This window comes from Gopherus flavomarginatus, chromosome 1 (genome assembly GCF_025201925.1).
Source record: "Gopherus flavomarginatus isolate rGopFla2 chromosome 1, rGopFla2.mat.asm, whole genome shotgun sequence".
Lineage (NCBI taxonomy): Eukaryota > Metazoa > Chordata > Testudines > Testudinidae > Gopherus > Gopherus flavomarginatus.
This window is the reverse complement of record NC_066617.1, coordinates 312,087,491-312,105,844: the sequence shown is the minus strand read 5'-3', so window position 1 is coordinate 312,105,844 and position 18,354 is coordinate 312,087,491. Positions and strand designations below refer to the sequence as shown.

Below are 18,354 nucleotides of genomic sequence, written 5' to 3'. Positions count from 1 at the left end.
AGCAGATTAGTCAATTAACTGCAGCAACCCGGACAAAAGTATTAACACGAAGTCTGGCTATTTTGCACCAACTAACTGAAATTCTGAAAGTATCCACACAAGCTCAACAAATGATGGTGCACCATTGGTATGGCATTTTTAGAGGCTGGTCCTTCTCATGGACATCAGTTTTAAATATTTTGATTCATCTCAGAATTGTTTTCTTTGTACAAATGGAATAATGTTTGTCCTAATGTGCTTTATATGCTGTTGGATGAAAAGAATGTACCTCAAATTAAAACCACAAGCCCAAATTGCTTTGCAATACATTGCCTTAAAGCAATTACATGAGATGTGACCCATTTAATATATTGATATTAAAGGGTCAAAAGGGGGACAATGTAGGCCAAAAGCCTAATGGGGAAAAATTGTCTTATGTAAATTGTACTCCATTTTGCTTATTTTGCTTTGTACTCCATTTTGCTAGCTTTGAATTAGTAAGAAGAAATTGTTCTGAGTTTATTCTTTGCTGATTATGTCAATGATTGTTCTTAGAAGGATAGAAGTTTTATGGCTATAATTCTTGCCTTTGAAATCATTTACTGTTTTGTGTGTGAGTGAAGAAGGTATGGCATACTGATTAACAGAAACGAGACGGGAGGCACCAGTATTGATGGGCTGGATGGTTGAAAGGGGAGTGAAGGAGTTGAGAGGCACCAACTTTATTATCAGAATCACCCTGATGGCAGATTGACGACCCTAAAGCAAAGGCATATACCCCAAGGACAAGCTAAGGAGTTCAGCTAGAGGGACGAGATAAACAGCTGCAGATCCTCTCGGTAACAACTCAAAATAATGCTGATTAAGAGCAACCTTGACTACCTCGTGATTAACAGCTCCGGTGTGCCACAGCAAGGTCCATAGACTTGCATGGGAACTTATTATTATAAAAGAAGGGTGTATTGCCATGGTACTTTGGGTTTGTTCTGCATCAACATCGGAGCTTCAGATGTGTTTGACAGAGACCCAGCTCCCCTCCCTCATGTGCAGTTTCAGCTAGCCTCTAGAACTGACCGAGCAAAACAAAGGACTGGTAACTATAAGATCCAGCTGCAGAACCTTGTGTGTGTGTGTGTGTGTAAGCATATGCTGATTTTGATGTTTAAACTGTACTCTCAGTAAACATGGTGTATTGCCTTATCCCCTTGAAAAAGATTCCGTGCGCTTCTTATAATCATAGAATATCAGGGTTGGAAGGGACCTCAGGAGATCATCAAGCCCAGTCCTCTGCTCAAAGCAGGACCTGTCCCCAGATAGATTTTTGCCCCAGATCTCTACATGGCCCCCTCAAGGATTGAGCTCATAACCCTGGGTTTAGTAGGCCAATGCTCAAACCACTGAGCTATCCCTCACTTACAACCTCTGTAGACCATGGTATAAAGTTATATTGAGTGTTTGCATTGTAAACATCTGCTATTGTGTAACTCAGGGCAGGTCTACACTGCATTGGCGTAGCTGCACCGATGCACCTATGCTGATGTAGCACTTAAATGAAGACTCTCCTACACTAATGGAAGAGAGCTCTCCTGTTGGCGTAGTTAATACATCTCCGCACTAAGCCCTCTGGCTGACATAGCGCTCTCTACACAGGGGTTAAGATCAATATAGTGTGTCACTCAAGGGTGTGGATTTTTCACATTCCTGAGTGATGCAGTTATATGGACGTAGGTCTGTAGTGTAGAACTGGCCTCAAACAGGAAAAGAAGTATTAATTAATGTAAAGTGCTAGTCCTTCAGACAAGAGAGCCTCTGAAACCAAATGAGCCATTGTAAGACATCAAAAGGACAAAGACTGTTGATTGCCCACCCCACTCCCATGAAGAGGCATCAGGAGCCGATACTTGTTCTATCAGTGTGGACTCTGGGGAGAAGGGGATAAAAATCCCTGACAAGGACAAACTGGATCTTTATGCATCTGGACTCTAACAGGCAAGGATTCCTAAACATAAGCAAGCGATTCCCGTGCTGCTTGGCATGGGTCAGACCTAGAGCACACATAGAGCTGCTTATTATAGAAGCTTATATTACCTTTTTAAATCCAAGACTGTAACTCATTTGTGTCTGTATGTTTCTTGTTTTAACTTTTTAAAGAACTTTTTAAAAAGTTAATAAAACTTTGTTTTATTACACGATTGGCTATTGCCTTGATTTGAGATCGGAGTACAACTGATCTGGGGTAAGAGAGTGGTCCTTTGAGACTGGCAGTAATTTGAATATTGTTGTGAATTTTGGTGTAAAATGATCATCTGTCACATAGTCCAGCTTGCCTGCATGGCAGATAGACTGGAATGCCCAAGGCAACCGTCTTTGACTCCATGGTAAGACTGTTATAGTGCTTTAGGAGTTCACACTTGGTTGGTGAAATGTAATTATAGAACAACAAGTTTGGGGCGTCTGCCCTGCTTTTTAACAGTCTGCCTTGAGATTGTCTCTTTTGGTCAGGAGCCACTCCAACCAGTGCGACACGAATACTAAAATAGCACTGAAGCCTCAATCGAGGTCAGGCACTGTGCAACTTCACAGTAAGAGCTACAGCTTACAAATGAGATATGAAAGATGAAAGGTGGACGAAAAGGGGTACATACAATTAAAAAGTAAAGCGATCAGGGGAAGGTTGGGAAAGCCATGATCTGAAGTTTGTTTTATTGACTATCTTATGAGGGAACGGCCCAAGAATGGTGGAGTGGATGAGTTGAGGGAAGTATGGGTGAAGGAACAAGAATAAAAGTACTGAGGTGGGAGGCAGGAAAAGAAAGTTAGGAGTACAGAGGGTTGGAATTATACGATGAGCCTTCCTTACACAGAAGATCCATGGCTTTTTACACATCTTTACATGGCATAAATATAACAATGCATCCTGCCAATTTCAGTGAATGCACACCACTATTTTGCATCTGGTAAATATATTAAAATTTTCCAGCTCCTTGTTAGGCAATTAAGTTGCTTGGTTTCACTTCTACAGGAGTTCTTCCCATATTGTAATGAGTCATTTGTTTGGCAAGTTATCAAATGTTCTTTCCTTTCCCAGCCACCTATAAGCTGTGTTTTAGGGAACTTAATGTTAAGTGATTCACAAGGCAATCATTTCAGGAGTAGAGAAGAGCATTATTATTGTTGATCAGTGGAAATTATTTGTCTGTCTGTCTTTCACTTTCAGTGCACTGTCTTCTCAATTAAACCCAATAAATAAATTTGCCAGAAGAGTAGTAGTTGAGTTACAGAATTCCTTATGATATATCCAGAATTAACATGGACAATACCAAAGAAGGAAGATCTACAGATCACTTAAGGAGGTAGTGCCAAGAGAAAAGAGGTTATATGTAGATATATAATAAAATTTCACCTGGTTGTGACCTGGTCTACACTAAAAAGTTAGGTCAACCTTACCTTGCATTGACCTAGTTGCACATATGTCTACACTTAAATTTGTCTCCGCCTGAATGTAAGTGCCCCATTACAGAAATGCAGTAACACCACTTCCCCAAGCAGTGGTGAGCCAGGGTAATGTACTGGGGTTGACAAACCACAAGTGTTGACACTGCATTACTTATGTTAACCCTATCAGTCCTCCTGCAGCAGTCCCATAATGCCTGACACTGACCACTCTGGTGAACTCTATTTCCCAAGGGTCTGGAGACCTGAAGGCCTTCTGCCCCTCTAAAGTCCTGTGAGTTTTTGAAATACTTTTTCATGATTGTCCAGCTTGGTAAGCATACCTACCAGCTCATCATTGTTGTATGCAACTGCCTAGCTGACCATGCCAGCTACACGTCCAGAGATGCCCTGCCTTGGAGTAGACCAGAGGTATTGGATCTCCTGGGCCTGTGGGGAGAAGAGGCTATGCAGGTGCAGCTACAGACTAGCCATAAAAATGTGGACACTTATAAGCAGATTGCACAGTGGATGCAGAAGTGGTATGGCAGGGATTAGCAGCAGTGCTGCATGAAAGCAGAGTATATCAGGAATACCGTAAGGCCAGGGAGGCCAACAGTTGATCCAGTGCCAAGCCTCAGACTTCCCGCTTTTACAAAGACCTGCATGCCATACTTGGTGGACACCTCATCACCCGCAGACAACCTTGGATACCTTTGAGGAGCCCGTCACAGGTCCCTGGCATGAACAGCTGAGTGAGGAGGAGGAGTAAAAGGAGAAGAGTGGGAGATATGCAGCTGTGGGCATGCAGCTATGACACAATCCAGAGCCTGTCTGAGATTTGATTGCAGACCAGTGAGTCCTGGCAGTTAAGCAGGGTAAGCCCAATGCAGGGGAAGGAACCTTGGATAAGTGTGTAAATATATTTCCCATTACGGTGATGTACTAATGAAGCCCTCAACTTAACAGGACACAGCTATCGACGTTTCATTAAATTTACTCATACTACAAAGAGAAGTAGAGTTGTTTATGTGCTTTTCATTTCCCTGTACAGTTAGGCAGGGTGGACCATGTGAAGCAGTTTGTGTATGTACACAGGTGTCCCTTGAATCCTCCAGAGAGATCGTGATGAAACTTTCATGGAGGTACTCTGCACTCCCCTCCTGAAGATTTCTAGCAGGGCAGCCTTATTTCTTCCTCTGAGGTAGGATGTTTTCCCACGCCAGTCGTGATTTCTGCAATGGTGCTTGCCCTTGTTAACAGGCCAGCAGCATATGGGTCTGAGCAGCTTTGGGAAGTCAGCAGCAGCTGTGCTCTCTGTGCCATTGTTACTCTCAGGAGTAAGAGATCCGCTAAAATCACTATCACCTGTGGACAATGGTGCCATTGTTCAGTGCCATTGCCATATACTCATGGTTTTATACAACTGAACAATTCCTGGCTTATTTCCCTTACCCGTAGTGGGCCATGCTCACTATGTTTGGTGCTGTGAGTGGTGCCATGCACAAGCACTCCGAAGCAGAAGTGTCAATATTCATGTCTGGTTATAACATTCTAGGGGAGCGAGGGAAGGGAGTTCTGAATTTTAACGTTCACTTTCTTTTGTGACTATACTGACACTAGTATCTCTGCGTGTTTTATCTGTAGCTGCTGCCATTGTGGCTTTGAGGGGTTCCCCCTCCACACTGATGGAATGGCTGTGTCAGATAAGGAGGAGAAAAACAAGGACTCAGGATAACATGTTCAGTGAGATTCTGCAAGCCAGGGCTGCATTAGACTGTGAGCAAAGTGCCTGGAGCGTGATATTGCAGACAGTATGGAGAAGGAAAGAGCAGACAGGAGAAAGGCCCAAGAGTCACAACAGGAAAAGGAGAGGGAGATGCATCAGGATATAATGGGGCTTCTCCAGCAGCAAACACAGATGCTGCAAACTCTTGTGGACCTAGTGATTCAACAATCCCAGCTCATTTCCTTTTGCAGTGTCTGGAGATCTCCATTAGAGCACCTCCCTACATCTCTTTCCCCCAGCATTCCACATGGTCTTGGTGGCTGCATCCCTACCCTATCACTCCAGCCTGGGAGCCATAAACAACCACAGTTTCACATGCACTAACCTATGAAAGCCCCAGTTGCTGTATGTGTAGCTAAAATGAACATGAACATTCTTTTGCCCTGTTAAGTTCTGTTCTATTAATTGAGTAAGTTTTTAATGTATTTGCTTTTAAATTGCACAGATTTTTCTTTGTATTGGTTTTGTTACTCAAATTCTATTATTTGGAGAATAATTCATCTTTATTAGTTCAGAACATATGCTTCAGAATCTCTAGCAGTACTGAAAGCAATCACGTACTGGTTTCCGTACAGTGTGATACAAAACTCATAGAATCAGTGGCAAACAGTGTAATAATCATAAATGTATAGCAAGCACCACACACTTCCTAACAGACCCCCACACTGCAAAGCCAGGCAGAGCACAGCACATCACAGTGCATGACTATAGCTGACTATTAAAATGCTCTTTCAAAGCCACCCTGAGCCATATAGCTCCATGCTGAACTCTTGTAATCACCCTTGTGTCTGACTGTTCAAATGCAGCAGACAGCTGCTCTACCTCTGCCCTCCACCCCAATGGCAACTTTCCCACCTTTGCTTCACAGATATTATGCAGGACACAGCAGGCAGCAGTAACCACTAGGATATTTTTTTCACTGAAATCCAATCTTGTGAGTAAGCACTGCCAGAATCCATTCAATCTATCAGACATATTCAGCTGTCATTTTGCACTTGCTGCGTCGGTAGCTGAATCTTTCCTTGGTGCTGCTGAGGTGGCCGGTATATGGTTTCATGTCCAGAGGAGCAAGGCATAGGCTGGGTCCCCCAGGATCACTATTGGCGTTTCAATATTGCTAATGGTAATCAGCTGGTGCTAAAAGAAAGTCCCTACTTGTAGCTTTATGAACAATCCTATGTTTTTAAAGCTATGAGAATCATGCTCTTTCCTGATCAGCCAACACTGATGTTGGTGAAACGTCCCTAGTAATCCACCAATACTTGCATAACCAGAAAAAAGTAGTAATTTCAACTGAGTGGCAAGGTGGTCTGGTGCCAAAATAGGGATACATGTGCTGTCTATTGCCCCAGCGCAGCTCAGGAACCTCGTTGCTGTAAATCCATCCACTATGTCCTGCACATTGCTGAGAGTCACAATCCTGCATAGCAGGAGGTAATTAATGGCCCTGCACACTTGCATGACAATAGCCCCAACAGTCGATTTTCTAACTCCCAAATGATTACCTACTGATTGGTAGCAATCTGATGTTTGAGACTGCCACATGCTTCTTCCCTCTCAGTGCAGCACTCATTCTGGTGTCCCTGCACTGGAGGGCTGGAGCAAAATCAGCACACAGATCCAGAAACGTGACTTGGCACATCTGAAAGTTCTGCAGCCACTGCTCATCATCAGCCTGAATTCCGATGCAATCCCATCAGTCACTGGTGGTTTCTCAGGCCCAGAAGCAGTGCTCCACCATCTGCAACTGCTCCATGAATGTCACCAAAACAGTTGAACTGATTCTTGCTATATCCCACAGCAATCTGTCCTCCATAACATTGTGATGTTCCCTGCTGATTCTGTTCTTCTTGCGGCTCTGCAAATACTGGAGGATTGGCGTGCGTTCTGTGATTGCAACACTTACAACAATAGTGCAGAGCTGCGCAGGTTCCATGCTTCCTTCAGAGATGGTGGACAATGAGGAGGGCTGTGCAGATTCCTGGGATTTTTTTAAAAAGCTGTGAAAATGATGGGCTACGCGTGACATTATGGGGTGGAGAAAGTTGCACACTGGAAAGTTGACCCCTTGCTACCTGTTATCCCTCATGACTCATTTTTTCCTCACCATGCATTGCCATAACTTCCCAAAAGACAGTGCATAGAATGGTGGCAGGTTGCACCCTGGGATACCTCGCACTGTGCATTGACACACTATGCTTACAAGGTTGCTTATTTCCTACAGAAATCATTTCCTTTCTCCGGGCCTCCCTCTAGGACACATCTCTCTATGCTCACTACAGTGGGATCCAGCCTTTGTTCAGCTGCAAAGGGCTTGCAGCTAACAGCTGGAACAGTTCTGTCAGTGACAGGCGCTCCACCCCCCTCCCTTCCTGATGAGGTGCTGCCTTCAACTGCAGTGCAAGAGACAGTCTCAACTCCACCCACACCTGGAAGCATGCTGCTCCATTTTGCTGCAGAGGAATCAAAGAGACTTTCTCCCTTTCCTTCAGCAATTCCTGGGACTTTACCCTTTTCCTCTGGGGTCCCAGCATAATTTTCCTTCTTGCGGAGCTACATGGAAAAAATCATCCCCAATAAGCATGTCAATGGAGATATTTTAAGTCTTAACTGATGCTCACAGTCTGTCTCTTTTTCTGCTACTTGCAGTCTGTACAGCTCTAACTTTGCAACTGCTTCACTCTTATCCATTTTTATGCCTTTCTGCTCCTATTTCCCTTTCCCCAAATAAGCAAACAGAAAATAACAAAAGTGTAACTTTTTTTACTGTATTCAGCCAACCCACCTAAAATCTCAGCACCAGTGTATGAAGTGCAAATCTCACTCAGAACAACAAGCTGTGCACTTCAGTCTGCTCGCTGCACCTCTGTGACATGTCCCCGGGGTACAACCTAGACTGTGAGACCACTGAGTCCCATTAAATTCTGCAGCTTGGGCTGTTTCTTGCTATGCTAGTGACAAGCAATAAACCTCTCCAGATGCTATGATCACTCACCCATCAATATGCAGCGAGCTCATACAGCCTGCTGAGTTGTATGAATGCTTTCTAAGCCACTCTTGAACTGTATAAAGAGACAGCAGCAATTGTCCCCAGCCCCAAGCCTTGCACTCCAGTAATGTGCCATCTTACACTGCTCAAGACTCCCTAGAGACAGTGCAAGCTCATTAATTAGTTCACCACTTCGTCAAAGGAAGTGAACATGCACCAATCTTTGTAATCTAAGCAGATTCCCCAAGCACTTCAACCCAAAACACTGTTTTAGATAAAATATAAAAGATATTTATTAACTACAGAAGGCTAGATTTTGAGTGATTATAAGGGGTAGGCATAAAGATCAAAGTTGGTTATATAAGAAATATAAATAAAATTGCAGCCTAAATTCTACAGACTAAGCAAGATTTGAATCAAGTAGTTTCTTGCCCCTCTAGATGTTCCAGCCGTTTACAGTTCTTATTACACAGGCTGAATTTCCTTCTTAGCCTGGGACCAATCTCCACAGTTCAAAGTCTTTGTCTTTCAAATTTCTTGTTGCCTTCAGGGTAGGTCGGGGAGGAGAGAGGCCAAGTGGTGATGTCATCAACCCTTATATATACTTTCTCTCCAGGTGCTAGAAAGATTCTTGCTGTGGAGTTAGGTGCACCTCATTGTGTATGTGCCCTCTGAGGAGTCTCCGGGAGGGCCACTTGAGAGGGTAGATCCTCCTTAATGGGCCATCAATGCCTGTCTGGTCACTGTTAGTTGCTCCTTTGTTGTCACTGAAGGGCTCGCTGTGGGCGTTTCCCACTTACCACATATTTCAGTAAGAAGCATATAGCAATATTTCATAACTTCACATACAATGAGAGAACATACAATTCAACAGGATATTAATGTTCAGTAGATCAAGACTTTTTAACTGATCCCTCACAAGCCATGCATTGTACAAAACATTATAATCATATCACAGTGGTGAATATGGGGATTCCAGGGTGCTATTTTGAGGTACAGAGTGCCACACCCTTCATTTGCCACTTGCACAAATCCATACAAATCTCCAGGCACAAACCTCCTAGGCACAAATTAACACAACTATCCAAACAACACAACCAGCACACACAATAACCCCAAACACACATACCCCCTCAGCACAGTACACCCTCTCATTCACTAACCACACAACTCCCCCTGCTCAACACATCCCACAGGCAAATCAACACAGTCACCCACAAGGCAATACAATCAGCACACACAATAACCCCAAACATCACTTTGAAGCCTAGAATGTCTGTTCAGTCAGTGTGAGTGATGGAAACGGCTACAAGCAGGGTTGAGAGCTCTTTAGGTTTGGAATACCAATGGTTCAATCACCACTGGGATTCTGTCCGTTATTATCCAACTTTAAGATTTCCATCATTTTCAGTGCTTTTACAAATGACTTACAAATTACACCCATGCAATAGAGTGGGCTTTCAGCTACTAGTATATATCAACCTTAGCTCACTTTTAGTAAACAGACTTTCAATTTAAACCATTAGATGGAAGGATGATCCTGTGATTAAGGTACGTGGAGTGGGATACTTAAGATTTGGGTTCAATTCCTGGCACTATACAATCTGCTTGAGCAAGTCCCTTCATCTCTCTGTGCCTTTCTTCTCCATTTTTAAATTGGGCATAACAACACTTCTCCTCTCCCTCCTGTTGTACCTATTTAGATTATCAACTTTTTCAGATAGGAGCTGCCTACACTATGTGTATACACAGCTCCTAGTACAATGTGGCTCTGATCACAGATAGGGTCTCTGTGTACTACTACTGATGTTGGTGAATATTTGCTTATGCATATTTGTAGCTATATATTAGGGCTGTCAATTAATCACGGTTAACTCAAGTGATTAACTCAAAAAATTAATTGTGATTTAAAAAATTGATCAGGATTAATCACACTTATAACAATAGAATACCAATTGAAATTTATTAAATATTTTTGGATGCTTTTCTACATTTTCAATATTGATTTCAATTACAACACAGAATACAAAGTGCACAGTGCTCACTTTATATTATTATTTTTTATTACGAATATATGCACCGTAAAAATTCTAAACAGAAGAAACAGAATTTTTTAATTCACCTCATTTAAGTACTGTAGTGCAATCTCTTTATCGTGAACGTGTAATTTACAAATGCAGATTATTTTTGGTTACATAACTGCACTCAAAAACAAAGCAGTGTAAAAATTTAGAGGCTACAAGTCCACTCAATCCTACTTCATAGTCTACCAATTGATAAGAGGAATTGAAATTAATATATTTGAAAATGTAGTAAACATCCAAAAATATTTAAAATAAATGGTATTCTATTGTTGTTTAACAGTGCGATTAATCATGATTAATTTTTTTAATCGCTTGACAGCCCTACTATATATAGTATATATAGTATATATAGTATATAAGCCTTTTTTTTAGGTGTAATTTACAAAGCCAGTATGGAAATGAATTAATGAATGAATATAATGTAGGTCACACAAAACTGAATCCTTGTTTGAGCACAGAAATAGTGCAATCTAATCTATTCATTAATAGTAAACACCTTACCCAGTGGGAAGGACAGATAGTAAATTGAAGGACATGTTAAGGATCCTAAGTGTCTTGAGTCTGTGGACATCATCAGGAATCTCTTTGATGGGGTTGTTTCGGAGCTTCAGTACTTGTAAGTTTTTAATATTATATACCTTAGGAGGGGAAGAGGTAATGGAAAAAAAGTTGTTACCACAAAGACAGTCTGATTCCTGTTATGGTAAGACTTTCTACATTTCTAACATTAGTAAGTGACACTGTAAGAACTAGAAACAAAGAAACTGTCCTAATATTGTATGAATCTTGTATTTAATGTATAGCAGTAGCTTATTAGTAATGTTATTTTAGTTAAAGTACCTTATAAATATGTAGTTTCTGGGCCTGATCCTGATCTCACTTACACTCCTGTAGTATTATAGGTTGGGCTGGTAGCACTGTCTACTATCAAGGTTGCCCTACACTTCCTATTACAAAAACATGTTTTCAGTTGCTTATAACTTAGCCAAACTAACTGTTTTGGCTGAAATTTTCCATGCTGGGTGTCTGCCACAGGCTGAATCTTTTTGGAAAATTTCAGCCAGAACAGTCAGCCATTTTGAAGAATGAGGCTAGGGAAAAATACATTATTTTGACTATGTTGAAAATATGATTAAAATCTTTTTTTTAAGTTCTAGCACCCCCATACTTAGGGATTTAAAATGTGGCAGAGGGGTGGCCTTCGTGTCATGGATATGCCTTTTGCTGTCCCTATGAAAATCAGCCCAAATTTGGCCAAGTTATAAGTCTTTGAAAAAACACAGTTCACGTATGATCAGTAGAGACTTCTTTAGATTTTAGCAGCTAATTTCCCTAAAGATTCTGTCTGCATTGAATGTGCACAGACAGGTCAGAGAAGGACTTTCCCAGTGATGGCAACTCTGGGTTGCTGCAGCCCATACCATATCTGGGTCCAAGCACATTAACTGAGAGATTGAGAACACGGGTGAGCTAATCCCCTCGCCCCTGCCCCGCTTGGCCCATGCAACATGGAGGAGTCAGAGACTGGGAGCCAGGAGGGAGTTCGGGGACTGGCTGGGCACAGAAACTGGGACTGGTTGGAAGGAGACTAGGAGACGGGAAGGGACAATGGGAATGAGGACGGGGAACCAGTATCATAGAATAGAATCATAAAATATTAGGTTTGGAAGAGACCTCAGGAGGTCTTCTAGTCCAACCCTTTGCACAAAGCAGGACCAACACCAACTAAATAATCTCAGCCAAGGTTTTGTCAAGCCGGGCCTTAAAAACCTCTAAGGATGGAGATTCCACCACCTCCCTAGGTAACCCATTCCAGTGCTTCACCGCCCTCCTAGTGAAACAGTGTTTCCTAATTCCAACCTAGACCTCCTCCACTGCAACTTGAGACCATTTCTCCTTGTTCTGTCATCTGCCACCACTGAGAACAGCCTAGTTCCATCCTCTTTGGAACCCCTCTTCAGGTAACTGAAGGCTGCTATCCCTCGATCTGCTGGCAATGCTCCTACTAATACAGTCCAATATGCCATTGGCCTTCTTGGCAACAAGGGCACACTGCTGACTCATATCCAGCTTCTCATCCACTGTAATCCCCAGGTCCTTTTCTGCAGAACTGCTGCTTAGCCAGTCAGTCCCCAGCCTGTAGCGGTGCATGGGATTCTTTCTTCCTAAGTGCAGAACTCTGCACTTGTCCTTGTTGAACCTCATCTGATTTCTTTTGGCCCAATCCGCCAATCTGACGAGGTCACTCTGGACCCTATCCCTACCCTCCATCTTATCTACCTTTCCCCCCAGTTTAATGTCATCTGTGAACGTGCTGAGGGTGCAATTAATCCCATTATCCAGATCATTAATAAAGATGTTGAACAAAACCTGCTTGATACCAACTGCCAACTAGACATCGAGCCGTTGATCACTAACTGTTGAACCCAACAATCTAGCCAGCTTTCTATCCACCTTATAGTCCATTCATCCAATCCATACTTTTTTTAACTTGTTGGCAAGAATACTGTGGGAGACCATATCAAAAGCTTTGCTAAAGTCAAGATATATCACATCCACCGCTTTCCGCATATTCACAGAGCCAGTTATCTCATCGTAGAAGGCAATCAGGTTGGTCAGGCATGACTTGCCCTTGGTGAATCCATGTTGACTGTTCCTGATCACCTTCCTCTCCCCCAAGTGCTTCAAAATGGATTCCTTGAGGACCTGCTCAATGATTTTGTCTGGGACTGAAGTGAGGCTGACTGGTCTGTAGTTCCCCGCATTCTCTTTTTTCCCTTTTTAAAATATAGGCACTATATTTGCCTTTTTCTAATCGTACAGGACCTCCCCTGATCGCCATGAATTTTCAGAGATAATGGCCAGTGGCTCTGCAATCACATCAGCCAACTCCTTCAGCATCCTTGGATGCATTAGATCTGGACCCATGGACTTGTGCATATCCAGCTTTTCTAAATAGTCCTTAACCTGTTCTTTCACCACTAAAGGCTGCTCACCTACTTCCCATGCTGTGTTGCCCAGTGCAGCAGTCTGGGAGCTGCGCTTGTGTTTGAAGACTGAGGGAAAAAAGCATTGAGTCTTTCAGCTTTTTCCACATCATCTGTCACTAGGTTGCCTCCCCCATTCAGTAAGCGTCCCACACTTTCCCTGACCTTCTTCTTGTTGCTAACATATCTATAGAAACCCTTCTTGTTACCCTTCACATCCCTTGCTAGTTGCAATTCCAATTGTGCCTTGGCCTTCCTGATTACACCCCTGTATGCTCTAGCAATATTTTTATATTCCTCCCTAGTCATCTGTCCAAATTTTCACTTCTTGTAAAGCTTCCTTTCTGAGTTTAAGCTCAGTAGGCGGGAGATGGGAGAGACAGAGATTGCATGAGGAGCTGTGCAGAGTGCGGGACTGACTAGGTAAAGAGACTAAGATGAGAACCCACTGTGTGTGTGGGGAGTGAATAACGACACTGAGATTGGACAAGGAGTCTGGGGAAAGAAATTGGAACTGGACTGAGAGACAGTGGGGATGAGGAATGTGGATGATGAGACAAGACGGAGGCCAGTCTGGAGGAGAGAGACAGCTTAGATGAAGGTCTGGTGGACTGGAAATGTCTGGGCAAGGAGACTAGAACAGGGAGCCCTGAGGGGTGAGGAAGAGCTTGCTGGACAAGGATTCTGAGACTAGATGAAAAGTCTGAGAAATAGAGACTCAGAGTGGCTAGATAAGGAGAATGAGACTAAGATGAGAAGCCAGGGGTGGGGAAAAGGCAGGACTGGGACAAGGACCAGTGGGAGAGATGAGATACTACAGATCACGCTTGGGGGAAAGGGACAGACCAATCTGGAATAGAAACCAATACTCCAGAGTCTCACCATTCCTCTCCTGTGAATAAGTATTGGTGTAACCCAGTGGCAAAGTGTGCTGGCCCCCTTGAGTACTGCTCCAAGCAGTAGTATGTTATCATCTATCAGTTACTCTGTTAGTTCAAATGGCAGAGGTCTTTGTGATGGATCCAAAGATTCCAACCCTGCTGATGACCCATGTGGGCCTCAGTACAATGTTTTTCAGTTTGCTTTTTCAAAAACCTAGGAAATTACACAAAAACTATGTTAAGCAAACATTATTAGGCTTGCAAAGTCAAACACTCAAAATTTGGAAATGCCAAAATTAAGGTTGCCAGGGCAACCTTAATTTGGCCTTTATGTGTATGTATTATGATACAGTCTAATTACACTATCACATACTATTTTTCCACAGTACCTCTACCTCTTAACTTGCTCTGGGGATGAATCAGGGTTGTGTAGTACAGAAGGCTGTTGTCTGCAGGCACCCTGCTTCATTTATTGCAGTTGGAAGGTGTGTGGTGAATGAGACGGGACTATAGGAAGAGGAATGATTGTCTCATTGAATCATAGCAGTGTAGGACAGGAAGGGACCTCGAGAGGTCATCCAATCCAATCCCCTGCACTCAGGGAAGGACTACTTAATAACTAGACCATTCCTGACAGGTGTTTGTACAACCTGTTCTTAAAACCTCCAATGATGGAGATTCCACAACCTCCCTAAGCAATTTGTTCCAGTGCTTAATTACCCTGACAGTTAGGAAGCTTTTCCTAATGTCCAAACAAAATCTCACTTTCTGCAATTTGAGCCTATTCTGAGAGGTTAACAAGAACAATTTTTCTCCCGCCTCCTTATAACCATATTTTATGTACTTGAAAATGGTTATCATGCCCCCACTCAGTCTTCTTTTCTCCAGACTAAACACACCCCATTTTTCAATCATTCCTCATAGGTCATATTTTTTAGAATTTTAATCATTTTTGTTGCTCTTCTCTGGACTTTCTCCAATTTGTCCATATCTTTCCTGAAACATGGCACCCAGAACTGGACACAATACTCCAGCTGAGGCCTTATCAGCACAGAGCAGAGTGGAAGTGGTTAAGGAAACTGAATGCTGCCCTGGAGAAACTGATTCTACTCCTATTTCTGCCATAGAGTTCCTATATATACTAGGCAAATCATTTAAACCAAACTTTTACCAGGTCGTCACTAATTGTGTGTTCCTCATTTTATGGGTGCCCAGAAGGAGACGTTGGGGCTTTATGTGCAGAAGTGCTGAGCACTCACAACTGCAACTGAAGTCAATGGAAGCTGTGCTTTGAACATACATAGGGCCCTACCAAATTCATGGCCATGAAAAACGCATCACAGACCATGAAATCTGGACTCCCCCCATGAAATCTGGTCTTTTGTGTGCTTTTACCCTATACTATACTGATTTCACAAGGGGGGGAGAGAGGAGAGAGACCAGCATTTCACAAACTGGGGTCCTGACCCAAAGAGGAGTAATGGGGGGGGGTGTCACAGTATTACCACCCTTACTTTGGTGCTGTCTTCAGAGCTGGGTGACCAGAGAGTGGCGGCTGTTGGCTAGGCACCCATTTCTGAAGGTAGCTCCCCACCAGCAGCAGCACAGAAGTAAGGGTGGCAAAACCATACCATGCCACCCTTCCTTCTGCACTGCTGCTTTCAGAGCTGGGCAGCTGGAGAGTGGCAGCTGCTGACTGAGGGCCCAGCTGTATAGGCAGCAGCTCAGAAGTAAAGGTAGCAATACCATACCATGCCATCCTTACTTCTATGCTGCTGCTGGAGGCAGCTCTGCCTTCAGAGATGGGGTCCCAACCAGCATCCACTGGTCTCCAGCTGCCTAGCTCTGAAGGCAGCACCGCCACCTGCAGCAGCACAGAAGTAAAGGTAGCAGTACCGCAACCCCTCCTACAATAACCTTGTGACCCCTCCCCAACTCCTTCTTGGGTTGGAATCCCTACAATAACAACACCATGACATTTCTCATTTAAATAGCTGAAATCATGAAATTTATGATTTTTAAAAAGCCTACAACCATGAAATTGACCAAAACGGACCGTGAATTTGGCAGGACCCTAAACATACATATACTGTGCTCTATAACGGTAAGTACTCTGAAAAATCAGGTTCCAGGATCACAAACTGGGCTCCCAAAATTAGTGCTTAGTTTTGACTTTAATCTCTTTGTGCCTCAGCTCTCCATCTGCAGAATAGGGATAATAAACACCCACTCATCTCACAGAAGTGTGGTGAAAATCAAGTCACTAATGTTTGTGAAACACTCAGATGCTATAGTTCTGAGCGTTATACAAAGTTCCTGAGAAATTTAATACTTCTGACTTCAGAGCAGGATTTGAATAATGTGAGGTAACTAAATCCTACAGCCACACACTGAACAAGGAGGAGAAAAAAATATTGACTAGCTGTGTATTAGTTGAGTACTGTCCATCCTGTGCACTGAACGAGGCATGGATCCTGTGGAAAAAGTAGTATGTGATCATGTAATTGAGGACTGGATCTTAGTGTATGCACAAGGGAGTTGAATTAAGATTGCACAGGCAATTTTAATTCTGGAATTTCCTAACTTTTGAGTGCTTCACCTTGCTACTGGATTAAGGTTCTTTCAGAGTATTTTTTGTGTGTAACATTAATATCAACCCATAGATTGGTGCTCTATAAATGAGGATAAATTTAAATTAGGAATAACTTCCCATTGAAGTCAACTGAGTGACACTAGTATAAAGCAAGATTGGAATGAGACCTTCAGACACAGATGCAGAGGTATTTCTAAATCTTGTTGGAATTTTTCCAGGCTCACATTGATTCTTACTATCCCATAAATAACCAGAAAAGTAAAGGAATGATGTTTTTCCAATATCTGAGCTATGCAACTTGCATCTATTATTAAATCATTGTTGTTTGAAAGTTTATTTTTTTTATGTTTAGTTTAATATTAAACTATAAAAATTCAGGCTGTCTTACAGTTTTACCCTTAATAACAATACAGAAAATAACTGGTACATACCTCCCTGGGAAAGAAGTGTAAGTCATTGAAAGACAGGTTAAGATACACCAAAGTGTCGACTAAAGGTGTAAGGTCTGGAAGGAGAGTCAGAAAATAGCCCTAGAAGACATAAGCAGTAGAAAAGATATATTAACTAAATAAAAATCAACATTTTTTATCAAGAGGAAAAAAAACGAGCTAAGAACAGGCTCCACCAGGACTTAATTTAAAAGATTTATCATTAAAAAAATAATTAAACAAATCAGCAACATGACTGCATTGATAGATACATAGAATCATAGAAGTGTAGGACTGGAAGGGACTTTAGGTTATCTAGTCCGATCTCCTGCACGCAAGGCAGGACTAGACTATTCCTGACAGGTGTTTGTCTAACCCAGGTGTTGGCAACCTCTGGCATGCGGCTCACCAGGGTAAGTACGCTGGCGGGCTGGGCCAGTTTGTTTCCCTGCCGCGTCGGCAGGTTCGGCCAATTGCAGCTCCAACTGGCTGCAGGTCAAAGTCCCAGTCAATGGGGGTGGCAGGAAGCCACGGCCAGAACATCCTTCACCCTTGCCGCTTTCTGCCGCTCCCATTGGCTTGGGACGGCGAACCGTGGCCAGTGCGAGTCGTGATCAGATGAACCTGCCGATGCAGAAGGCAAACAAACTGGCCTGGCCCTCCAGGTGCTGTCATAAACAGATAGTTAAGGATTAATGTCTCTTTTACCTGTAAAGGGTTAACAAACAGGGACCCAAACACCTGACCAGAGGACCAATCAGGAAACAAGATACTTTCAAATCTGGGTGGAGGGAAGCCTTTGTTTGTGGGTTTTGGGTTTGTGTGTTGTTCTCTCGGGGTCCTGGATGGGACTAGAGGTGCAACCAGGTTTCTGCCAATCTCCCTGCTACAGTCTCTTATCTATTCAGAATAGTTAGTAAGTAAAAAAGGCGGTTATAGTCTTTTAACTTGTTTTCTTATTTGCAGATGTGTACTTGCTGGAAGTAGCTTAAATTGTGTTTCTGCTGGAGAAAGCTTCTTTCTATTGTCTATAAGCTAGAAAAACCCTGTATATTTACCATCTTGATTACAGAGACAGTTTTTATGTTTTTCCTTCTTCATTAAAGTTTTCCTCTTTTTTTTAGAATCTAATTGATTTTTTTTGTTATCTTTTGTAAGACTCCAGGGAAGGGAATCTGCACTCACCAGGGAA

At 42.7% G+C, this 18,354-nt stretch overlaps 1 protein-coding gene across 2 annotated transcripts in view; it reads right to left on the bottom strand.

Moving 5' to 3' along the window:
- The window catches only part of LRRC63 (leucine rich repeat containing 63), a 55,900-nt gene that overhangs the window by 11,511 nt on the left and 26,035 nt on the right, over positions 1–18,354 (bottom strand). For both annotated transcript variants that reach the window (XM_050948641.1, XM_050948648.1), the window contains 2 exons: positions 17,166–17,264; positions 10,775–10,911 (listed from right to left, as the gene is read on the bottom strand). In XM_050948641.1, the coding sequence (XP_050804598.1) occupies positions 10,775–10,911; positions 17,166–17,264 (236 nt within the window). The remainder of the gene's footprint in view (positions 1–10,774; positions 10,912–17,165; positions 17,265–18,354) is intronic.